Raw genomic sequence first — 26937 nt, forward strand, 5'->3', positions numbered from 1 at the left:
AAATCAAAACGGAGAAAAATAACTGACATGACACTTTCTATTACAAGCGTCATATCCAAAAGCAGCTACTTCGCTGAGATTAAAACAATCCCATTTTTCTTTTTTTTTTTTGAACCTGTAACAAAAGCAGTGTTACCCACTGTTTACCTGTATTGAAAACAATGTTTCACATTCGGAGCCAAGTTGGAGATTATCAGAATAATCTAAATTTGTTGCTACGTGGAATCGTCCAACATGTTTTGATATCCCTGTAGAAACGGATGTGTTGAGGAAAGCTCAAAGTAAGGACATACCTGCATACATGCATACCCCCACGATATGCCCCGGCCAATGTCCATCCCGCCACCACAGGCGCTACTACCATAACCGTGGTAACTGTCAACCACTAGACAGATTAATACAACTTAAAACATTGTGTTACTGAAGGAACATACTGCTTGCTTAGCATCTATCATGTCAAAGAGTAGATCTATCATTGTGTCATTACACACAGTCAGACCAGTTTCTCACAAAATACATCACCTTGATTAGAGTCTTGTATAAAGGAGAGAATATGGAGAGTTTCTATTATGGAACATTGTGGGCAATTGTCCATTCCTCTGATGTGTTTGTTTGTACTGGTGGTGTCAGGATGTGCTTACCTCATGCATAGTGAGTGAGTGAGTGAGTCGAGTTTAACGCCGCTTTTAACAGTATTCCAGTCATATCACGGCGTGTCAGCTTAATGTGGGAGGAAAGCCCGAGGTGATGCAGGTCTCAGACGTTAACCACTTCAGTGAAACCCACGAGCACGGGTATGGTGCTGACAAACCTAGAAACATAACCTCATGCATAGACACATGCCATTATATTTGAGCCCCGATATGTATCGCGATAGTTAGTTAATTGGTGCCATTTTTGTGTGAAATTGTCCATGTACCATAAAGCTTGGCTGACTAGAATTTGTAGCCATACATCAGTTGTGTTACATTTGTTTGGTTAATTAAGGCTTGACAAAATAGTGGAATGATTATGACACTGCTGGTTAATGCTAGCCCAGGTGATGCATCTGTGAGAAGATGTTGATGCATCTGTGTATTTTTTTCCAGGTAGCCAGTGGTAAAATTAAGAAGTCAAGCCACTTGTGTAGGTAGTCAAAAGCATTTGAAATGATCTTTTATCAAATAACTATTATAAGTACAAGTCACAGAATTAGTATTGGAATCGTATATTAGTAGAAACCGTACTTGAGTTTTGTTATTTGTGACTCGAACAATGATGCAATTTATGTTACTAGATTATATAGGTATATCCTTGCTTATCCAATAAACTATCAACTAAAATAAAATACTAATTACAGTAATATTTATGCATTTCGGTTCATTGACTTTAAGAGGAATTAGTAGCAGACACGTTTATTTTTGTGTGTGTCTACAAATGTGTAGCAATAGAATTTAGTCGCCACAAGATATTTTTCAAGACAGTCATTTGGCTACCTCTGAATTTTAGACAGTAGACACATTACTTCTTTGAGTGGCATTTAGAAGTTGGAGTGATCACTTGCTTGATAAAGGTGTTAGGATCTACACCGAAACGTCGCACTAATTGTAATAAAGAAGTTGTTCATCCATAGAACTCGTCTTACTTCAGTAGACACATTGAAATTTAGGTCGCATTTGCAACTGTTTTAGTTACAATTTTTAGGCCTGAGATATTTTAGAGATATGGTGATGCATCAGTGAATCGTAACCCCCTTAGTTAACCTTGTAGTAGCCTGTGGTGGGCGGGACTGACCGCTGGCTGGATGATCACACACTCACATACAGAAACAATCATAATTCAGAATCAACATATACAGACTTAGTATTATACAGCCATCCGGCACCATGTCACACCAAAGCTTGCAAAACTTGATGCATTTAGAATGGTCATCAAATTCTGCTTTACATTGAATTATTTGTTTTACATCAGCTGATACAAATATAGCAAAGATGCTGCTAGCCCATTTGTGACTGTTACCATTCTAATATCACAGCTTAAGGGAGACGTGTTCATCTGACTGGGGACTCTGCTTCTCGTCAGCTCCAGCAGTAGGATACAGACAGCGCTCACACGCTCAACATGTCACAGGGTTATGTGACCTTACCCGGATGAAATATTTAACAGTACATTTGATTCAATGGTGGCCATGTTAATTAGTACCAGATTATTACCAGAATGACAACATAATCTGTTGAATGGGTTGTATTGATATACAATGTAAATCATATCTCGTCACCAGGTTTACACTGAGACACATTGAAAACTATGTCTCGTCACCAAGGTAACATTGAGATACATTGAAAACAATGTCTCAACACCAAGGTAACATTGAGATACATTGAAAACTATGTCTCATCACCAAGGTAACATTGAGATACATTGAAAACAATGTCTCAACACCAAGGTAACATTGAGATACATTGAAAACTATGTCTCAACACCAAGGTAACATTGAGATACATTGAAAACTATGTCTCAACACCAAGGTAACATTGAGATACATTGAAAACTATGTCTCATCACCAAGGTAACATTGAGAAACATTGAAAACAATGTCTCAACACCAAGGTAACATTGAGATACATTGAAAACTATGTCTCAATACCAAGGTAACATTGAGATACATTGAAAACAATGTCTCAACACCAAGGTAACATTGAGATACATTGAAAACTATGTCTCAACACCAAGGTAACATTGAGATACATTGAAAACAATGTCTCAACACCAAGGTAACATTGAGATACATTGAAAACAATGTCTCAACACCAAGGTAACATTGAGATACATTGAAAACTATGTCTCAACACCAAGGTAACATTGAGATACATTGAAAACAATGTCTCAACACCAAGGTAACATTGAGATACATTGAAAACAATGTCTCAACACCAAGGTAACATTGAGATACATTGAAAACTATGTCTCATCACCAAGGTAACATTGAGATACATTGTAAACCACATCCTTTGTCACAAGGTTTCTTTAAGATACATCGTAACCAGTGTCCAAAATAACTGCTTGCCCGCCTGCCAGTGGCTGGTAACTTTTCTGTCGGGCTGCACGAAAGTTTCTTCTACCTGCATTCTTCGACAATGCAGATAATTTTAAGCCAACTTAGATACTCATTTTATCATAACTCCTTGTAGATTCAAGTAATTGTTAGAAATATTCAGCTGAATCATGATGCAATCAGTCTCTCATTTTTTGCAATTTTTCAATACAATAATGTCTGAATGCAGGCAGGTGACTTTGAAGACGGGCAGGCTACAGTTATGGGTCACCTGCCCAACTGTCGGGTTTGTTGGGTTTTAAAATTATTTCAAACACTGTGATTGTAACAACATCCCTTGTTACCATGGTAACATTAAGATATACAGTAACCACATCCTTAGTCAACACTGAGGTATATTTACGTAGGACAGTATGTGAGAGTGCCTGTATCCCACTGGCTGGGGGAGTGTCGGAGTGTCACCTGGCAGCACCACACAGGGAATATATCACATGATAGTCTGATACTGCACCTACTTCCAACCAATCACAGAGGACTCCAGCATCCAACAGCTGACTTCATCATCAACTGAATCTTTGTTCCATCTCGCTTTTGAATGGAAATAAAAATAAAGGTTATCGTTTAGCAAGATCACAACATCTTGATCAGATATTTGTTCCGATGCTCAGCACCAAATTAACCATTGTCTATCTCAGCTAATAGTTAGCACTAAAGGTTTGTCTATGTGTTGTTCGTGTATTTCAGGATAAATGAATTTATAATACAAATTTGTTCTGCTAAAAAATGACCAAATGTCAGAGATGCTGTCAGATTGGGAGAGGCACAAGCACACTCCTTCATGACTGACACTGCGATGTATAAAATGTACTAGTCGTAAACTATGGGTGGAGCTCAACAGTCATGTTCACAGTCAACCACATTAAAATCAGATCTTCTACTCCCAGGCGACACCTCTCTGTGCGAACGTCTGACAACCCCTCCATTGGAAGTCATGTCTGGTTAATCAGTGCTGAGGCCTGTAATTATTTGGTATGAGTGAGAGGAGCATTCAGTCTGATTTTTTAATCTTGAAAAAGAACGGACAGTTCGGAATGTAAATAATAAAGGCTCCACAATTCTATTGAGGATATTTCATACACCTTTTTATGAGTGACATGACACCTACACCCAAAAGTCTTTCCATCAAACACTTTGTGTTGTGTGTGAGTTTTCTGTGGCTGAAATTGAACCAAGGTAGTAAAGAAAGGCAGCCAAAGTGTTATTTTGATTTGGTTGTCAAAGTTTGAAAAGGGTTCATATGATGCCACTTTCCATGGAGGGGTTGTTACTTGTTCAAACAGAGAAATATCGATCGGAGTAAAAGATCTGATATTAATGAGATTGGTTCACAGTGTTCTAATCTGCCTAGGCAATGATGTAATCACATAAAAGATTGGTAGGTAAAAGGCTTACATATAATATGCCTAAAAATTTATGCATCAATAAAATTTTCATGATTTTTAAGCATAAAAAATATCACACTCAAAATGTCAATGCTGAAAAATGCATGGCATAAAACATGACAACAATGATAATAATGTTGATGATGATCATGATGATGATAACAATAATGGTAACAATGACACTGATGAGGAAGAGGAGATGTGACGACGGGGTCAATGTAGCACAATGGACACCTCCCACATTCATGATGGACATGCTCACACACACACAACACTAAACATTCCTACATCAAACATTCTCGTTATCCAAAATGACATCACACTTTTCACTCATTCTAGCCTGAGGCACTCTCTTATAGAACACACCATACATCTCGCTGACCTTGCATGACTCGGGGTGATGTGATACACTCCTGAATGATGAACATGTGTGGATGAATCATAGGACTCAGTGTGAAGAAAGTCTACGTAAGCTGACTGTTCTGGTCAGCGGTCATCTGGCTTGTTGGCGGGACTGATCACGTCCACCACACAAACAACACTCTCTGTGCCATGGAGTGACTGCATTGAGATAGAGCACCTGTTCTGCCGGGGTCTGCCTGCAGCTGATCACGTGACGCTGATCACATGACCAAGCCCTACACCGTCACATGACCAAACCATAAACTGTCACATGACCAAACCATACACTGTCACATGACCAAACCATACATTGTCACATGACCATTTTGTACAAGGATCACGTGACCACACAGTAGAGCAATCACATTACCACACTCTACAATGATCACGTGATCAGGTCTGATAATGATCACATGACTCACTGTGCAATGATCACATGATCGAGCCTGATAATGATCACATGACTCACTGTGCAATGATCACATGGTCAAGCCTGATAATGATCACATGACTCACTGTACAACGATCACATGACTCACTGTGCAATGATCACATGATCAAGCCTGATAATGATCACATGACTCACTGTGCAATGATCACACGATCAAGCCTGATAATGATCACATGACTCACTGTACAACGATCACATGACTCACTGTACAACGATCACATGACCCACTGTACATGGTCAGCACTGCTCACACAATGAAATATTGGATCAACAGTCAGGTCCCTGGGTTACGGATCACAGAAGGGTCATCCCGATATTGTCTTGGCTGCCGCCTGGCTGGTTGCATCAGTGCAACATCCTACACACTTGCTCAAGCACTGAAGATTCCCTCTGTACTCCGGGAGAACTGTATCGGGTGTGAAGGACTCCTAATTAGGCGGTTCTTTGGTATTCTATCCAGTGCCTTGGCCACCTGGCTGAAGTCGGGACGCTCGGGGAATTTGAACTGCCAACAGGACATCAAGATGTCCTGCAACACAACAATTTAGCATGTCATTTACAACCAGCCAAACTACTGTGACAGGAGGACTCTACAGAGGCCCACTGGCCCAAGCTAGAGGTCAATAGTGAGACACAGGAGGACTCTACAGAGGCCCACTGGCCCAAGCTCGAGGTCAATAGCGAGACACAGGAGGAATCTACACAAGGTACAGTGCAACAAGCTAGAGGTCAATAGTGAGACACAGGAGGACTCTACAGAGGCCCACTGGCCCAAGCTAGAGGTCAATAGCGAGACACAGGAGGAATCTACACAAGGTACAGTGCAACAAGCTAGAGGTCAATAGTGAGACACAGGAGGACTCTACAGAGGCCCAATGGCCCAAGCTAGAGGTCAATAGTGAGACACAGGAGGACTCTACAGAGGCCCAATGGCCCAAGCTAGAGGTCAATAGTGAGACACAGGAGGACTCTACAGAGGCCCACTGGCCCAAGCCAGAGGTCAATAGCGAGACACAGGAGGACTCTACACAAGGTACAGTGCAACAAGCTAGAGGTCAATAGTGTGACACAGGAGGACTCTACAGAGGCCCACTGGCCCAAGCTAGAGGTCAATAGTGAGACACAGGAGGACTCTACAGAGGCCCACTGGCCCAAGCTAGAGGTCAATAGCGAGACACAGGAAGAATCTACACAAGGTACAGTGCAACAAGCTAGAGGTCAATAGTGAGACACAGGAGGACTCTACAGAGGCCCACTGGCCCAAGCTAGAGGTCAATAGCGAGACACAGGAGGACTCTACAGAGGCCCACTGGCCCAAGCTAGAGGTCAATAGCGAGACACAGGAGGAATCTACACAAGGTACACTGCAACAAGCTAGAGGTCAATAGCGAGACACAGGAGGAATCTACACAAGGTACAGAGCAACAAGCTAGAGGTCAATAGTGAGACACAGGAAGACTCTACACAAGGTACACTGCAACAAGCTAGAGGTCAATAGCTAGACACAGGAGGAATCTACACAAGGTACACTGCAACAAGCTAGAGGTCAATAGTGAGACACAGGAAGACTCTACACAAGGTACAGTGCAACAAGCTAGAGGTCAATAGCGAGACACAGGAGGAATCTACACAAGGTACAGTGCAACAAGCTAGAGGTCAATAGTGAGACACAGGAGGACTCTACACAAGGTACACTGCAACAAGCTAGAGGTCAATAGTGAGGCACGGGAGGATATTACAGAGGCCCACTTGCCCAAGGTAGAGGTCAATAGTGAGACACAGGAGGAATCTACACAAGGTACACTGCAACAAGCTAGAGGTCAATAGTGAGAACACTGACCCCGAGTCTTCAAATGAGGTCAATAAAATATAAATCTTATTTTCCTTTTAGACAAATCTAATAATTGTGCTATCATCTTTTTTTCAAACTGTAGTGTGTTTTTTAAACATTGAAATTCCTGATGCCTTTTCATATTCTTCAACCAAATGTTTGTTTGTTTGTTGTTTAATGCCGCACTCAGCAATATTCCAGCTATATGACGGCGGTCTGTAAATAACCGAGTCTGGACAGACAATCCAGTGACTGACATCATGAGCATCGATCCATGCAATTGGGATATGAAGACATGGATCAACCAAGTCGGCGAGTCTAACCACCCGATGTCGATAGTTGCCTCTGACGACAAGCATAGTCGCCTTTTACGGCAAGCATGGGTTGCTGAAGACCTATTCTACCCCGGATCTTCACATGTCCTTCAACCAAATGTCAAAACATAATCAGTAGATTTTCAAGATCCATGGTAGTCTTTCATGGTTAAGCTGCTGTGTACAGATGTCTTTTCTTGAACACCTGGGCCCACTTGCACAAAGCGATCTTAGCGCTACAACTATTGTAAGCCTATGTTAAAGCATGGGAGTTACGATCATCTTAGCGCTAAGATCACTTTGTGCAATTGGGCCCTGGTGTCATCACTCATTTCCAGTGATGCATTCATATCATTTTTACCACTATTTTGCCTTTTACACCCAGTGGGATCTGTTTCATCATCAGACGATCAAGTGAGTGAGTGAGTGAGTATGGTTTTACGCCGCTTTTAGCAATATTCCAGCAATATCACGGCGGGGGACACCAGAAATGGGCTTCACACATTGTACCCATGTCGGGAATCGAACCCGGGTCTTCGACGTGACGAGCGATGCTTTAACCACTAGGCTACCCAACCGCCCCCAGACGATCAAGACTGGTTACTATCCAGCATTGATGCTTCATATTTACCTTGACTTCCCTGGGGGCGTTGATGCTGCTGAGCGACTGCTTCATCCCCCTCCCCACCTGCCAGATGATGGTCTCCGCGGGGTGGTTTCTGAACGGCCACTCCCCACACAGCAGTTCGTACCACACAGTTCCGAATGCATATATATCCGACCTCACAGTAAACGGCAGTTCGGTATTAGGGTTCTGCCTGGCATGAAGTTCCCGGATTATTTCCGGGGCCAGGTAACACAGCCATCCTGGAGGAACTCTCAGCCATTCCTCCTTCCTACAACATCACAGGAACAAGTCAGGGAGTCAGTCAGTGCTAGCACGAACAAAGGGGGGGGGGTCTTACCGTGAAGTGTGTCAAGTTTATCAAAGTCACAATAGGCCAATAAAATCGAAGAGTTATTTTACTGATTCTGACGCAAAAGAAACAAAAAGCACAATACTACTCCACAAACCTGCATACAATGGGTTTAACTGCAACAATATACATTGCGATGCTAACAATGAGACAAGCTTACCTAACACTGCACTTTTGGCAAAAATACAAAGATAATTTTTTAACAAAACAAATAATCTGAAATGATTTTCCACCTACTGACCAAGGTTTTCACATCTTAAAACTAAGAAATACACCAGTCTGGCATTCGTCAGTTTCAACTACCAACAGGTGTTAAACCTGACTGATTCACTCACTGATAGTTATTGCTCAATGTTCTAACACTGCATCTCTTAATAGACTGGATTTGTTTGTTTGTTTGATGTCTGAACACCACACTCAGCAATATTCCAGCTTACTGATGGCGGTCTGTACATAATCGTGTCTGGACCACACAATCCAGTGGTTGACATCATGAGCACCAATCCACGCAATTGGATACAATGACATGCATCAACGAAGTCAGCGAGCCTGACCACCTGATCCTGTTAGTCATCTCTTAAAACAAGTATGAGTTGCTGAAGACCCATTCTAACTCATATCTTCACGGGTGCTCAATAGACTGGAAAGTCATCTACATCAACTGTGAAATGTTAATAATTGCTTCCTTGTTAGTTGTTAAACATCCTAATCAGCAATATTCCAGCTCTATGAGTTAACAATCCTATGCTGTAGAAAATGAAACGCAATCAACCGTCACCAGGCCTGACCACCTAGTCCAATACACACTGCCTCTTATGACCAGCGGAGTTGTGTCCCTTGGGCACGTCAGAAACCTATGATCATAGGTTGTGTGGTCCAGACTCCATAATTTCTGAGACTTGCATTACCTGGGCCTTTCCCTCCCAAATTAAGCTGACACGCCGTGATATAACTGGAAAACTTTTAAAAGCGGCGTTAAACCCAACTCACTCACTCCCAAAATATGTCTTCAAACTGTTCATCATCTCGCTATAGTCACACATTAAGTGTCATACAGTATCACATTCAAAACACTCTGAACCATGCATAGGCACATATTCTCAAGGCACAAGAAATTAGTTCTCACCTGTTGCCTCTACAGATTTTGGTTACATTAAACAGCCCAAAGTCAGTGATGACCACTCTACCATTGTCCAAGAAAATATTTTTTGATCGCAGATCTTTGTGGACAATGCCTTTAGCGTGAAGATACCCCATGCCCTGAAACAAAATCACATCTGTGAAAAAACTAGAAATAACATGACAATGTGGTCAGGGAAGTAATTGAACAGTGAACACAACTGAATTTCTAACATTGCTCTGGTCAAAACGATCTACCATTCGATATTGTGGGCAGGTAGGGCCTGGGATTGTTTTGATTTTTTGGGTTCCTTCTTTCCAAGAAATATATAGTACATATTGACTAGCTGATTGAAAACATAGTTTGTCTCCATCCTAAATACAATGCCGGCCCCTGCCCTGATATTAAACAGTCAGTTCTTAAATGGCACAGATTCAGATTCAATAAATTCAGATCTTGGTTCCAGCTACCGCTAAACAAAGAACTGAGGACATCCCATTACAGGTCATGTCAGAATTACCTTTCATCCGACCACTTAGAGCGAGCGTCACTTACCAGAGTAGGAAAGTGACAGGTGTAATGTGTTTTCTGATCATGCAAACTCAATAAGGTTAACAGGGTATTCCGAACAACAGTTACGGGCTGTATGAATGATTCAGTATGCTAGACAGTGCCTATCTCTCGCTTCAAAGGAATGACCATTTTCAACAGAAGAAACTTTCCTTAGCCTGTGTGAAGTAGTCATATAATCTTGACCATCCCTCAAACATTCCAGAATTTTCTTGTGTTTAGTTTTCAAATTTGGAATCGATAGTTGTCAAAGCATAGTTCTGTATTAAAGTCACCAGTTTGAAACTAGTGCTGTAAAGCTTGAGAAAGCTGCGATCCAATTGGCTTATGTTGACTTCTTCTTAGTCATTTCATTGGTTGGTCAAGTTAGCAAAAGGTCCTTCTGACATGCCGTGCAATGGGATGTCCTCAGATCGTTGTGTAGCGGTAGCGAGCTCTAAGATCTGACTTTAATGAGATTGTAAATGGCATGATTCCCACTGTTCCTACTTCACATTGCACCAGCGTGTGGGGTTCTGCTTGTGTCATAAGATGGACGAGTCGGTATATGAGTGGGTATGGGTTCACATCGTGTGTAGCAATATTCCAGCAATATCACCACAGGGGACACTAGAAATGGGCTTCACACATTGCACCCATGTGGGAATCGAACCCGGGTCATCAGTGTGACGAGTGAACGTTTTAACCACTAGGCTACCCCATGGCCCCATGTTCTATATGAACGGTCACCTTGTAGATACGTGTACACCCTAATATCTTGTGGCCTGCAAGCAGACACTTGATGTGGCATTTATAAATGTGAACGTTTAAGATTAACATGGCAAAAAATTAATATCATTATAAAATATAATGCACTATACATCCACAAACCGAGAATTGGCAACTGATCACTCAATATCTGGGATTTCTACACTTTAGTTGAAGCAGCAGAGGAACATCTTCACCTCAAACACAAACACATTTCCCGGGATTTAGACTTAGAGGGCTACTGGCCAGAGCTACTGGTAAATGGTACTATGAAGGATTTGTTTAAAGGGCTACTCGCCTCAGCTACTGGTAAATGATACTATGAAGGATTTGTTTAATGGGCTACCAATCTCATTAAAATCAGATCTTAGTTCTCGCTATCGCTAAACAAAGATCTGAGGACATCCCATTATGGGTCATGTCAGAACGACCTTTCATCCTACCAATCAAAGCGCCGCTTACCAGATCATAAAAGTGACAGTCGGAATGTGTTTTCTAATCATGCAACCTCGAAAACGTTAACACGGGGTATTCTGAACGACAGTTACAGCCCGTACGACTGATTACGTATAATATTATTGTTTATCTCTCGCTCCCGTGGGATAAACATTTGAATGGAGGAGACCTTGCACAGAACGTGGGAAGCACTGCCATACAATCTCAACCATATATTTGACATTCCGGAATGTTCGTTAATTCAGTTTTCAAAATTTTAATCGAGAACTGTGTCAACATATTTTTCAAGTGTAGTCTGAAATTGAAGTCACCGGGTTGAAATGAATGCCGTAAAGCTTGAGAAAGCTGCTTTCTAATTGGCTGATGTCGACTTCTTGTTAGTCCTTTCAGTGGTCGGTCAAAGGTGGTTCTGTCATGACCCGTAATGGGATGTCCTCAGATCTTTGATTAGCGGGAGCGAGAACTTAGATCTGATTTTAATGAGATCGGAGGGCTACTGGCCTAAGCTACAGGTAAAAGCTACAATGAAGGATATGTTCAGTGGGCTACTGACCTGAGCTACTATACATGTTGCAACAATCAAGGACTTATTCAGTGGGCTACTGACCTGAGCTACTATACATGTTGCAACAATCAAGGATTTGTTCAGTGGGCGACTGACCTGAGCTACTATACAGGTTGCAACAATCAAGGATTTGTTCAGTGGGCGACTGACCTGAGCTACTATAGATGTTGCAACAATCAAGGATTTGTTCAGTGGGCTACTGACCTGAACTACTATACATGTTGCAACAATCAAGGATTTGTTCAGTGGGCGACTGACCTGAGCTACTATACATGTTGCAACAATCAAGGACTTGTTCAGTGGGCTACTGACCCGAGCAATTTGCACATGATGCAACACTCATAAAATTGTTCAGTTGGCGACTGACCTGAACTACTAAACATGTTGCAACAATCAAGAATTTGTTCAGTGGGCGACTGACCTGAGCTACTATACATGTTGCAACAATGAAGGATTTGTTCAGTGGGCTACTGACCTGAGCTATTTGCACATGTTGCAACAATGAAGGATATGTTCAGTGGGCTACTGGCCTGAGCTACTAAACATGATGCAACAATCATGGATATGTTCAGTGGGCTACTGACCTGAGCTATTTGAGAAGCTACTGTGATTGCTTCCTTCCGTTGGCTACTGACCTGAGCTACTTGAGAAGCAGCGATCATCGCTTTATTCAGTTTATAGACCTCTTTCTTGGTATGGATAATACTGTACAGGGTCTCTCCCTTACAAAAGCTGAAATAGAAATAGATAAAAATAGACAATGAATGCAAATAAAATGAAGTAGGTTTCATTGTCTAGTTGAATATCTGTTCTTTGGATATAAACAGGGAAATCCAGAATTCATATCGACTGCATTTCTTAAGCAAGCACGAAGTAAACCCTGTTTTAAATCTCTTCAAAGAATCATTTAATCTGCTAGGATAATGTTTATTTTTTTCTATTGTTCAACTCAACACATACCCTGCACAAACTGCTATTGTAAACAGCCAATCATTCAAGGCATCAAAGGCTAGGCTCAAACAGGCAGTGTACTGATAATTTTGGAACTCGTTCTTTCTTGCTATTAGGTGGTATTACAAAGTTTACCAATCCATCATCGCTCTCAGATAGACAGACATTAGTCCATTAGTCCAAAATGAGTGAAAATCTAGAGAGCATTTCTACACATTTTACATAACCTACTTGTAAGAAATGAGCTGAGGACAAGTTGGATAGGACCACATTTCACAAAGAAATCGTAACACTACAACTGTCGTAGGTCTATGTAAATGTATAGGAGTTAGTCTTAGCATTATGAGCTTTTGGCAAAATGGTTCCCTGGTGTCTTTCTGTGGAGTTTACTTGTTTATTGTTTAATGCCACACTCAGCAATATTCCAGCTATATGGCAGCGGTATGTAAATAACTGTGTCTGGACCAGACAATCCAGTGATTGACATCATGAGCATCTATCTACACAATTGTGATACAATGACATGCATCAACCAAGTCACCGAGCCTGACCACCCGATCTTGTTAGTGACCTCCTAAAACTAGCACTGGTTGCTGAAGATCAATTCTAACCTGGATCTTCACAGGGTATCCCTGGTGTCTACCTCTGGCAATGTGTGATCAATTGGAACTGAGGACCTGTGTATCCTGACATGGCTAAGGGAGGAAACTCAATGAGACCCAAGATGAATTTTCAACCCGAAGTTTGTTTCATAGTTAGTTACATCTAATAGGAAAATCAGCTTGGGTCAAAGACTTGCTCACATAAAAATATAAGCAAAACGCTTCCTGAAAACTTCTAAGATCAGCCTTTTTCAGACACTGTAGCCTCAACAATGCAATGTGTCGTCATAAGTCTTGAACATGCAAGGGATAAAATAAATAAGGATCTAATTCTCATTCATAGGTACATATCTGATAGTGAGTGAGTGAGTGAGTATGGTTTTACGCCGCTTTTAGCAATATTCCAGCAATATCACGGCGGGGGTCACCAGAAAAGGGGCTTCACACATTGTACCCATGTCGGGAATCGAACCTTGGTCTCGGGCGTGACGAGCGAACGCTTTAACCACTAGGCTAGCCGACCGCCCACATATCTGATAACTTTCATAATGATTGGAACAGGTTTCCTTCATTTCTTACATAATACATACAGTGTCTGATACAACTACCTGCCCAACTGCCCGTGGCTGGTAACTTTTCTGAAATTTTCCTCCATTGCCCGACTGTCTGGCATATAATTTTAAGACTACTCACGTATTCAGTTTAATATTAACTCATTGTAGATTCTCAAGTAATTTTTGCCATTATTTTAACTGAATCAAGACACGATTAGCATCTTATTTTTTGTGGCAATTTTTCAATATTTATAATGTCGGAATGCAGGCAGGTAACTTTGAAGATGGGCAGGCAACACATGGGTCACCTGCCCGACTGTCTTGTTGGGTTTTAACATTATTTCAAACACTGAATACATGTCCCATGGGCCATAAGTGTGACGTTATCACACAATGTCTTTGGGCAATATCCGCCAGCATTGACCCCAGAACTGATCCCAGCACTGACCCCTGCATTGATCCAAGCACTGACCCCTGCATTGATCCCAGCACTGACCCCTGCATTGATCCCAGCACTGACCCCTGCATTGATCCAAGCACTGACCCCTGCATTGATCCCAGCACTGACCCCTGCATTGATCCCAGCACTGACCCCTGCATTGATCCCAGCACTGACCCCTGCATTGATCCCAGCACTCACCCATGCATTGATCCCAGCACTCACCCCTGCACTGATCCCAGCACTGACCCCTGCATTGACCCCAGCACTGACCCCTGCATTGATCCCAGCACTGACCCCTGCATTGATTCCAGCATTGATCCAAGCACTGACCCCTGCATTGATCCCAGCACTGACCCCTGCATTGATCCCAGCACTGACCCCTGCATTGACCCCAGCACTGACCCCTGCATTGATCCCAGCACTGACCCCTGCATTGATTCCAGCATTGATCCAAGCACTGACCCCTGCACTGACCCCTGCATTGACCCCAGCACTGACCCCTGCATTGATCCCAGCACTGACCCCTGCATTGATCCCAGCACTGACCCCTGCATTGACCCCTGCATTGATCCCAGCACTGACCCCTGCATTGATCCAAGCACTGACCCCTGCATTGATCCAAGCACTGACTCCTGCATTGATCCCAGCACTGACCCCTGCATTGATCCCAGCACTGACCCCTGCATTGATCCCAGCACTGACCCCTGCATTGATCCCAGCACTCACCCCTGCATTGACCCCAGCACTCACCCCTGAATCGACCCCAGCACTCACCCCTGCATCGACTCCAGCATATAAACAAGGCAACACATCACAGAAACGTCAATCAGTGTAACAACTCACCTAGTTACTATGGCTAGTCTTGGAGGCTTCATACAAGCTCCCATAAATAAAACTAAATTTTCATGACGTGTTTTCCTTAATAATGCGATCTGTAAATAGAAGAAAAACACCCTGAATCATAATTTGAAACAATTTAATAGAAACTGCATCTAATGAGGAATAAAAACAACACGATCAGATAATACCCTAAACCAACGTCCTTGAAAGTATTTTGCAGGTACACCCATCTACAGCCAGTACTGATAGAAATCTGCCACTGAATATTTAAGTCTGTTGCCTGCATATACAATGTTTTATGTGTACTGAAAAAAATGTTATAAACCTTTAATAAAACATAATAATACTTACTTTTCATGTATGTTTTGTGAAAAAAATGTGTTTGAATTTGAAACAGAAAAATGGAAACAAGATTGATAATAGCATTCTCCCATGTATGTTGGGGAGCACTGGATATTAAGCTGATGTATCAGATTAAAGATTCTAAATTCAGTTTACCAAACTATATAACACCTTATACAGTAACATTTGACAAGGATTGAAAGTAAAGACGACTGTCAAAATGTTTTATTTGAAACAATTTCATGAGTGAGTGAATAGCATTCAGTTTGACGTGGTTCGAATTGGTGAACTTGCAATATATATGTTGACTATCAATATAGCTCTTAGAGATCCATAATCGTTCACCAAATATCGATGAATTATCGATAAATATCGGAGAAGTATTTTTGAGCAAGTATGCAAAAGGCTCAGAGACAAAGAACATATCTCATGTCCTCGTGAGTGGGGACACATATATGCATGAATTACTTTGTGAAGATTTAAGAAATAACAAAATCAGTTGTTTTCCATCTTCGTCAATGGACCAAAACAAGTCTGCTTCGGTAAATTGAAACTTTATTTCACAATAATTTATGTAAGATATTATCAATGACAATGTTCATATCCATAATCATTAATATTTCTTCCCATCGACGATAATTCCGATTATAGATCTTTTAAGCCAGCCCTACAAAATAGGGTAATATTTCCACCGCAACCGTAATGGTTTGCATCTCTGTGCTGCGTCTATCTCACCTCTAATTTAAACGCCGCTAGCTGTGCCTGATTGTCCGCCTCGTTACCCATGTCTAATAACTTGATGGCCACGTCTCCGTGCCACTGACCCCTGCAATGAAGACACGTCATCAGAAATAGTGAACAGCAATAAGTAGGTAGAGTGATGAGTGAGTGAGTGAGTATGGTTTTACGCCGCTTTTAGCAATATTCCAGCAATATCATGACGGGGGACACCAGAAATGGGCTTCACACATTGTACCCATGTTGGGAATCGAACCCTGGTCTTCGGCGTGACGACCGAACGCTTTAACCACTAAGTTACCCGGCCGCCCCAGGTAGAGTGATGAGTGAGTGAGTTAAATTTAATGCATTGTTTGATAGGCATTACTTAGAAGTTGACGGATGACAAGGTAGACACAATTTTATGGATAACAACTTCTTTAGTACTGTACTTGGGTGAGTTGGGTTTAACGCCGCTTTTAACACTTTAGTACTGTAAAAAGCGATGTTTCGGTATAGATCCTTATAAAGGCCTAAAGATGTAGTTAACAAAATTGACTGCAACTGTGGACAATCTTACGTAGGTGAAACATCCCGCCCAATCAAAACCAGAATGAAAGAGCACAAAACCTCCACCATTAAATCCGACAGTAAATCAGCCATCTCGGACCATATCAACAACTGTCCAGATCACAACATCAACTGGGACAACGTCCAAATCCTCGCCAACAACCTCCATGATTTCACTAAAAGAAAACTAACAGAAGCAATCCACATTCACCGCCACAAGCCATCAATCAACAGAGATCAAGGCTAGTTCATCCCATCTGCCTACTATGAACTCATCAAGCAATAATCACTTATCCTGTTTATTGGCTTCATGTCCCTATTGGCCTCCACCTATGTGTTCTCTGTCCATCATGCTGTGACAGTATTATCCTTCTGTTGTTATTCCTTACTCATGTTATCCCACTCATGTATGCAATTGTTGTTACTATTAATCCTCCAGCTACTATATATATTCTGTACTATGTCCCTCATTCAGTTTTGCTTGACAACGGTATAAGGATCTATACCAAAACGTCACTTTTTACAGTATTAAAGATTAAAGAAGTTGTTATCCTTAAAATTGTGTCTACCTTGTAAATTTAATGCAGTTTGAGTAAGAGAGTGCTCTTGGTTTAACAGCACTTTCAACAGAATTTCCGTTTTCAGAGCTTGTGGGTCAAGTGATGACGGTCTAAGACATTTACCACTTTGGTCAAACCCATGAGTAGGTAATCGTAATGTCTGTGATTCCTAAATGAGGTTTGAACGAAGAGAACCATGAATTGTCTATCAGTTGTGTAGACTGTTGAGGTTTTCTGTATGAGATTTGAACTCAAAGTGACGTGTTTACACGCCACCACAGACTGTGACGTCATGCTGAAAGAGCCTGTATAGAACCTGTATGTAGGCGTACACCACATGGGCATAAACATGGCCTACACTGCATGAGTGAGTATGGCTTTAAGCTGCTTTTAGCAATATTCCAGCAATATCATGGCAGGGGACACCAGAAATGGACTTCACACATTGTACCCATGTGGGAAATTGAACCTTGGTCTTCGGCACTACGAGTGAAGGCTTTAACCACAAGGCTACCTACAGTGGTGAGACTCCGGGTAATACACCTACTTGAACACTGTGCCTAGTCGTCCCCTCCCTATGGACTCGGTGAACTGTAGCTCTTCATACGGGATGTCCCACTCCTTCATGGCAACCGACAACTGCAACACCCAACCACCATCATCTTAACAACACAATACAGTAGGGAGTTCATCAACATTGTCAAAGGGCTGTACCAATAGAGCATAGAGAATCTTTTTTACACGCCACAACAGACAGTGACGTCTTGTATCTTAACAATATAAATACAGTAGGGGAGTTCATCAACATTGTCAAAGGGCTGCACCAATAGGGCATAGAGAATCTCACCCGAGTGTCTTTTGATATGAAATATATCAACACGAGTTGATAAAAGTGGAAAAACTCCAAGGTTTGCCACTTTTATCAACGAATTATTTTTTAATTTCAAGTTTACACAATATTCAGCTTTTATATAGGACGAGAGGCTGGTTACCTGACTGTGAAATTGACGTTCGTAAGTGTATGAACGACACAATTTGAAGTGAAACCATGTTCTTGAAATGACGTCACTGACGGACTAATTTCCACATTCCTTTCGAAACCCCTGGGAATTCCCTAACACGAATATGTACAGAAGCGTTCTTTCTGATCATTTTGTTCCTTTAATCTTGAACTCAGCGTTTTAGTATACATTGAGAAACATCAGAGATTGACTGCATAATCATTCATGAATATCCTGGCTACGACCCATCCTAGTGAACAAAATGAAGAAATGCACTATGGTAGTATCGACTCGTGTGTAGGCTGGCAGTGACTGTCTACAGCAATCTATGAGTTTACCTTAGGGTCTATTTGACGCATCTTTAATCACCTTTCAATGGTCGGCAATGATCAATGATGACTAAAACACGTAACCGCCATGGGTTCATTAGCAACTCCCGAAATCTCTCCCGTCACGTTTATTGTGTCGGCCATCTTGTACTTGATGTAAATGTATTCCGACGTGCTGTCATTGTGACTGACTTACTGAGGTAGTTCTTAATAGGGCTGGTTATCGATATGGATTACTCAGATCGATTATCGGTAGTCACATATCGATCAATAATCGATAAATATCAAAGAATTCTATTTTGGTAAAATGACATTACAGAAAAATGGCAATTCACTTCTCCGGAGACTCAGTGTTTCAACAATGCGCACGTTACATCGCATTTTTAGCGATGAACAATCTGAGTTTACGATTCATGTCGTCAAAGACAATTATTATTTGTATAAAGTGAGAATACCGTATTTTCTTGAGTATTCCTTTTAATATTGTTTTTATTAATTTCGGCGAAATCGTGTGTGAAGCGATCGGAAGATCGCACAACTCACCGTTATTAACAGCAACCACGGTCAGAATACCGCTATTGACGTCTTGAAACGAACTTTAGTTGACAGAGAATGGATACATATATCATAAATGACATACTTTGACTCGTTAAAAGTCATATTTGTTTTTGTTTGAAGATTCTATGTCAACATGAAATTCTCGCGATCACGCGATCACGTGCGCGTGAGCCTTGACGGTGACTGGTCAGACTGGGTCCATGTAAAAAATAATACCCGGGAATAGCGATCAGCTGCTTCGCTTAGGGTTATTATCTATTTTAAATATGTTTAGTAAAGGCTGCATATAATTAAGAAAATAATGGAATATATTATTCTTGATAAAAAAAATAGTTTCATATACAATTTTTGCCGATCCTTGCATTAAAAATCCTATTAAGTTATATCATTGGGTGTCTTGACCGAATCACCGGTCGATTCCAAGAAAACGTGTGTACAGCTGATTGCTGTTTCCGGCTTAGTTTACGAGAAAATACACAAGGTAATCTTAATCCCTGGATATAAAACAATGCCTAGCAGAACAATAAATACTATTTAAACGGTAAATAAACATGTCTGGTGATTTTTTTATCTCAAATTTCGAATTTGTACTGACGAAGTTTCTCATCACCCGTTCGTGTGCCGGACTTCGCTGAAAGGGTACGGTGAAATTTTTTCTGCGCATAATATTCAAATTTCTTTTTTTCCAAAATATTGAACCCGCTAGAGGGGGGTGCGCATTATACATGGGTGCGCACTGTACTCAAGAAAATACGGTAATTGAGAAATTAAATGTAATTTCACCTGATATAGTCGTTTGTCATTTATGTACAGTATTCACGAAACTATTCAGATAAAAAATCATCAAATATTCCGCCATTGTGAATGTCCGGTGTGTACAGGTGTGTGCTACGTAGTAGGTTGTACTAGGTTCACAGGTGTGATACGTAATAGATTGGGTGGCAGACTGATATTAAACAAACATCGTGCGATTATAACGGGGAAATTAGGAATCTTTGCTGCCATATCGTAAAAATGTCAAACCCCACGTGGACCTCACGTAGGCTGTGAGTTGAGAATACCGGGAAAAACGAAAACTATGATCATTGAAAAAATCGAAACAGACTGGAATACGTAGTTACCAAATAGACATAAAATTTGAAATTTTATGAAATAGAATGGGAAGAATTCTTTTTAAGAATTAAAGTATTATGAAACCTATTTTAATCATGATACTTCATACTATTTCGAAAATATACATATTTTCTAAAATCCTGACTCCGCATTTAGATGCCAGTGACTACATTTGTAATTACCAAGTAACAACACGTAATGGCGTCGTCGTTTGATTCAAAGCAGAACTTTTTACTTTTTGAAACATTTGATTATTATTTGCGACTAAACATAAAGCGAAGGGGAGGAAACTGTATGTTAGGGTGAATCTGTTTATATCTAGCGATAATTACAAGGACAGCAAAACAAATAAGTCAAATGTGTTGCAGTAAAAACTTTTATTTGTCGAAAAAATACATGTCATTATCGATAGCATTATATTCATATCGATAATCGTCACAACCTTCTTCCATCGATGATAATTACGATTATCGATCTAAATCACCAGCTCTAGTTCTTAACATACCTTTCTCATCTTATGGTGATATTATTTGAATACATGTGTTGCGCTTGTTTCTGAAGCATGTTTCTGAGGGCCAAACATTGTATGAACATCATCGCAAGCTGCGATGTTCATACAGTTAGGTCCTCACTCTATGAAGGTTCATACTCCAATGAACTCACACAAAGTGAAAGTCAATTCTTAAGTGTTGATATATCAAAAGACACAAAGGTGAGATTTTATTTATCATCCAACATCATTCTTCCAACTTTTTCAGTTTGTAGACAGTAATAAGCAGTGTCTTAAGTGTAAAAAGTACTGCTTACAGCTTCAGTAACAGAGCCATTAGTGATGTCATTTGATTGTGACATCATGGTAACCAATGACGTCACAATGGTCTGCAAAGCATTGTGATGCAATTTCATTGCAGAGATATGTACAATGTAGATATCGCTTGATCTCACCCAAGAGATATCTCCTTTGGGAGCCAGTTTTGGATGATAACATTTATAAGCAATCAAAATAGTTTTTGAGTCACTGCCATTGTTGATAGAATCCATCGTCTTTACACTGTACTGTGGACGGACTATTGAGATGTCTATTGTATTGTGACATTGCTACAACCCTACATTTAACTCAATCAAATTTCAATCAAATGTCTTTTCACAAAAATTCTTCAAATCATTTTTGTACTTTCAAAGATGATTTACCAGCAACAACATGAAAACAAGATGAAGACTTTGATTAATTGATGTGCAGGTTCCAGATCATCCACTTTCCACACAGTCCAACCATTCTACTTCTTGTTTAGTGTGTCAAGTCTACTTACACTATTCTGCCTGTTCCAAGCATGTCCGAGATCATCCTGACTGTCCATAGAGTCCACCCTATCTAGCAGTGTCCTGTCAATGGGGTTACCGGTACTCTGCAATAAGTCATCAATCACAATCACAGAAGGAATATGCAGACAGAAGATCCTCCTGGAATATTGCCCTGACAGTCCTTGCCAAACAGCCCAATAGTTTAGGTATCTTAAGCCCCAGTAGAAATTTTGCCATTATTAAGTGTTTTGCTATATGTTATCATTATAAGGACTAGTGAACTAAAACAGCTTTTATCGCTGCCTGGGGTCTTCTAGACGGCATTATGTCACTTCAACACTATCTTGCACTGACCTGATAGTGAAGCATGTAGTTGTATCTTTCTGTCTCCACATAACACACATCCATGTTTGGTTGACTGTTGTTGAACTACATGCTCAGCAATATTCCAACTATATGACAGCGGCTTGCACACAATCAAGTCTGGACCAGATAATCCAGTGATTGATATAATGAGCAATGATTATGCCATCCTTGATCCAGGCCATTGGGGTACAATGACACAAGACACTGAGTATGACCACCCGATTCATTTAGTGAATGAGTAGTGTTTTACGCCGCTTCTAGCAATATTCCAGCAATATCATGGCCAGGGACACTGGAAAATGGGCTTCACACATTGTACCCATGTGGGGAATCGAACCCGGGTCTTCGACGTTACGAGCCAACACTTTTACCACAAGGCTACCCCACCGCCCCTGATTCATTTAGTCACCTGTTTTACTCCAGCCCAGAACCACCCACACATCCATCATCCATTTCAATAAAGTCACAACATTGAAGTCTCACAAAATATTAATCTGACAACTTGGCTAGATACTTACATCTACAAGAGTCCTGTCACTATCGTTGGACGTGTTTGTGTTGATGAAATCTCTGTGAAGGCAAAAGACAGTCATCAATATCCTTACATGAAATAGTTAAAAGCATCATCGATTTATCCAGTGCTTAAAGTTTCCACATTATTCCCTTGATCCACTCACGACCTAAGCTTCGTTAAGAATGACATGACACCAAGAACAAATGTCCAATCAATTTACACTTGTTTTGTGATCGCGACAAGCAGGTGTGTCACCAGTAGTCTTGTTCACCCTCTCAAATACAGCTAGGAATGTCTTCCGCTCCCGCCTTCTTTTGAAATCATCTTTTCCAGCTAATAATTCTTCCATGACATTCTTCTGATTCAAGGCTGCAACTTTGAAAGTAGATCTGTGCTGAACTCGGGTTCAGAAGAGGCACTGATTCTTAATACCAAGCTCACGATCCAGAGAAACTGTGTGCTCGGTGACTGATAAGGAGATGAAACAGGTGATGTCACTTCTTTTTGAAGATGGGCAAGCAACATTTATGGGTCACCTGCCCGACTGTCTTGTTGGATTTTAAAACAGACATTATGAACACAGTCAGCATGATGTTACCTACTCTCAATGTAATTATTACACTGAGCAATTCAGATAAATACAAGCATGAAATACTCATATCTCCCGCCAATATTACATGTCCGGTTGTGTGCAAGCCATAAGCTCCTTTGAACTATACACAGTAAAAAAAGTGTTGCACCCCCACATTAATACGTTTGATACATCACAACATTTAAAACGCCCGACTCTGGTTTTAATGGTAGGTATTCCTTGGGGATCTGATGTTAAATGTGTAATGTTTTCGGAGGGAAGATGATCACCAAAACGTAGCAATCAGCACGTGAATTGCATGGTGCATGACATTTGCAGATTGCAGTATCTTCTTAAGCTCAACATCGCCTATAAAAGATGTTCTCTGACAGCCCAGTTTATTGTAACCCACAATGCCGGGTAGACGATTGTCAGAAGCAGTCAAGTGGCAGATTATTGGCCTTCATGGAGCAGGTCTTTCGTTCAAGGAGATTGGCAGAAGAACCGGACATCACTACTCAACAATAAGCCGTTTGGTCAGAAAACACGCACAAACTAATGATGTAAGGAATGGCAGACCCTCTGGCAGACCACGTAAGACCACAGTTAGAGATGACAGAGCGTTGTTGAGGGTGGTAAGGCGTCATCCATTTGCTACAAGCACAACCTTGAAACGTCTTTGGCTTCCTCGTCAACAGTTCAGTACCCAGACCGTGAGAAATCGTCTTAAAGCTGCAGGGTTGAAGTCCAGAAGGGTTATCAAGCGACCTAAACTCACAGACAACCACAAACGACTACGTCTAGCCTGGTGTAGACTGAGACAGAACTGGAACTTGAGGTCCTGGAGAAGAGTCCACTGGTCGGACGAAAGCAGGTCTCTTCTGCATGTTGTGGATGGCAGAGTGAGAGTATGGAGGCGTCCTGGAACAGCTTATACTGCAAGAAACATCATGCCAACTGTACCATATGGAGGTGGATCTGTTATGGTCTGGGGATGCTTCTCATTTGATTGTAAGCTTGATTTAGTGACCATACGAGGCAACTTGACAGGGGAGCGCTACATCCAAGAGGTGCTGAATCCAGTTGTGGTGCCCCATTTTGACAATCATCCACTGGCCACCAGACCGATATTCATGGATGACAATGCCAGACCACATCGTTCACGAGCTGTGACCCAGGTTATCCACAACAATGCTCTGACGCAGATTCCATGGCCAGCAATGAGTCCAGATCTGAATCCTCTGGAACATGTATGGGACATTTTGGGACGCCTGATTTATCGTCGGGACCCTCCTCCACAGAACTTGCGTGAATTGGAAGCAGCATTACACGAGGAGTGGCAGCAGCTGCCCATGGAGCGATTCCAACGTCTGGTGAGGAGTATGAGACGAAGACTTCAAGCTGTGATCCAAGTGCTTGGTGGAAGTTCTCGATATTGACTTACTGTGTTCGTCAAATCTCCATATGACATTCTTACCCTATTGGATGAATTTGGTCACTAAAAATTATTGAGATGTCACCATACTTAATGCGTCTTCGTTGTTTGTTCATTTTTCGTAAAAGTTCAGCATGAGATTATTACATGCCATAAGGTCATGGAATACCCCATTTAAGTTCATTGTATAGACAATACACTGGTTTGTTGGTATACACGAAATCCTGGTTATAATATTAATTCGGTTATCTTTACACCCTTTCAAAACACCCCTCCATGAAAAAGTATAGGGGGTGCAACACTTTTTTTACTGTGTATATGTTTAATGGACCTTTTTGTAAGTGGCCTGATTGCAAGCACTAAAAAAGTTATTACTGTTGTTGTTTTACCATCTGCAGTTTATGATAGAAAACATAACTGTATTTGTAATGAGTTGTGTTATAACTTAAACAATAATCAGAGAAGTAAGGGAATTCTTACTTTACTTAGAGATCATTGGGAGCAGGGGTGATCATGAGGTGTACTGAGAAGTACAGCACCAATCATTGGATGATATGAGCAGTAGATTGGAGTCTGGAATGCTACAGCACTGGCATGATCAGTAAACAAGAAGTCCAATGAAGTACCAAGACAGTGAGTTGGAGAGTTGGTGATTTTCAGTCTAAGTCAAAGTCGTTGTCAGGGAAACTAAAAAATATATGTTTTTTAGAAATTCTCATAGTATCAAAAGGCACCAGTTTACCACTAGACCTATTTATATGCCAAGTTTGGTGAAGAAATATTGCACGGTTTTCAAAATCTGTGCCACCACTAGACCTATCTATGTGCTAAGTTTAGTTAAGAATAAGATATATCTCATGCTTTTTTAGTTCTGCTCCGGAAACGAAACGCGACGGAATGGCCCCCATTCCTATATGGGTCATTCTCAAAAAATGTCAGAATTTCAACTAAGCAAAAACATCAAAATTGTCTTTTGTAAAATTCCTTTTTTATTGACTCAGTACACAAAGTAACTTCTGAATAATAATGTTAAGCAAAATGACACCTTAATAATCAATGATGTCCTAATTATGATAATTAATTAACACTGAATAGGAAAAATATGTCTGTCCTGTTACCATGTTAACAATTATATTTTCTGTAACAATATTTTTCAAAGTTCAACACAAATCATGTCAGTTCTTGTTTTTAAATGTATTGTTTAATATTTCAATGAGTACAATTAAAAAGAGATTGGATACATTATTTTATGGACAGATTTGTCCAGCATTTGAGTCAAATGAAAACATTTGAATTCATTCAAATCCAATATGACAAACATACCCTGATTATTGCATCATATATTTGACACATATGCTTCATTAGATGATATATGTTTGAATTCAAATATGTTCTTCTGAAAAATAAAAATAAATAATCAGTATATTTCTATTTTAAGTGCTGGTAACAGGACAGACAACGTAGTAACAGGACGGACAATTGAAAGTAACAGGACGGACAATCGGCTTTGATTGCAGATAACTATAACGTTCAGGAGTTTCAAGATTTTGAAATATCTGACAAATACGAAAAAAGTATGTGCAATTGATTACACCTGAACATATAAGGTGTAATTAACTGAATATTCTTGTATGTAATCTGAACTATATAAACCGGGCGGTAACAGGACGGACAATTGAAAGTAACAGGACGGACAAACTTATGTTTGCAGTCAACTATCCTGTTCAGAAGTTCAAAGTTTTGAACTCTGACAAATAAGAAAATGTTTTGCTTAATTAACAGTATCTGATCATATGGATGTTATTAACTGAATGTTCTTCTATGTAATCTGAATGTAGGATACTGGTAGGTAACAGCACAGACGGAAGTAACGCCAAAGACAATAACTTTTGCATTTTGGGTTAATCCCTAGAATTACAAAGAATTTAAATTGATTTAAACTTACACTAAATAGTCATGTGACAGTTTTTGTCATGAAGCAACAACACAATAACCAACTTTATCCATGTCAAACATCAACGTAATCTGGAGAAAAAAAACTTGTCAGAAGATTTCCTGTTGAAGCTGTATTCTTTTGCAATTGTATTCGCAAATACTCAAATAAACGGTCTGAAAAGGTGAATTATAGTTTCCTTAAAAGTACAATTCACTTGTATCTATGTTTATTTGATTAGTGCCAGAATTAAATGGTGCCTTTCATTCACCCAGAAACCACAGGTTGTTTATTGTTTCTGTTTTATCATATCTGTAATAGCTTCCCA

At 40.6% G+C, this 26937-nt stretch overlaps 1 protein-coding gene across 4 annotated transcripts in view; it reads right to left on the reverse strand.

Moving 5' to 3' along the window:
- Positions 1-1636: 1636 nt before the first annotated feature.
- Positions 1637-26937, reverse strand: part of LOC124140250 (kinase suppressor of Ras 2-like) — a 68153-nt gene continuing 42852 nt past the window's right edge. For all 4 annotated transcript variants that reach the window (XM_046507706.2, XM_046507707.2, XM_046507704.2 and 1 more), the window contains exons 11-19: positions 22675-22726; positions 21799-21894; positions 18035-18126; positions 16376-16466; positions 15302-15390; positions 12545-12641; positions 9578-9711; positions 8106-8370; positions 1637-5858 (exon numbers count right to left, since the gene is read on the reverse strand). In XM_046507706.2, coding sequence (XP_046363662.1) covers positions 5700-5858; positions 8106-8370; positions 9578-9711; positions 12545-12641; positions 15302-15390; positions 16376-16466; positions 18035-18126; positions 21799-21894; positions 22675-22726 — 1075 coding nt within the window. In that variant the 3' untranslated portion in view covers positions 1637-5699. The remainder of the gene's footprint in view (positions 5859-8105; positions 8371-9577; positions 9712-12544; positions 12642-15301; positions 15391-16375; positions 16467-18034; positions 18127-21798; positions 21895-22674; positions 22727-26937) is intronic.

Source organism: Haliotis rufescens, unplaced genomic scaffold, assembly GCF_023055435.1.
Source record: "Haliotis rufescens isolate VD_foot unplaced genomic scaffold, xgHalRufe1.0.p SCAF_15, whole genome shotgun sequence".
Taxonomy (NCBI): domain Eukaryota; kingdom Metazoa; phylum Mollusca; class Gastropoda; order Lepetellida; family Haliotidae; genus Haliotis; species Haliotis rufescens.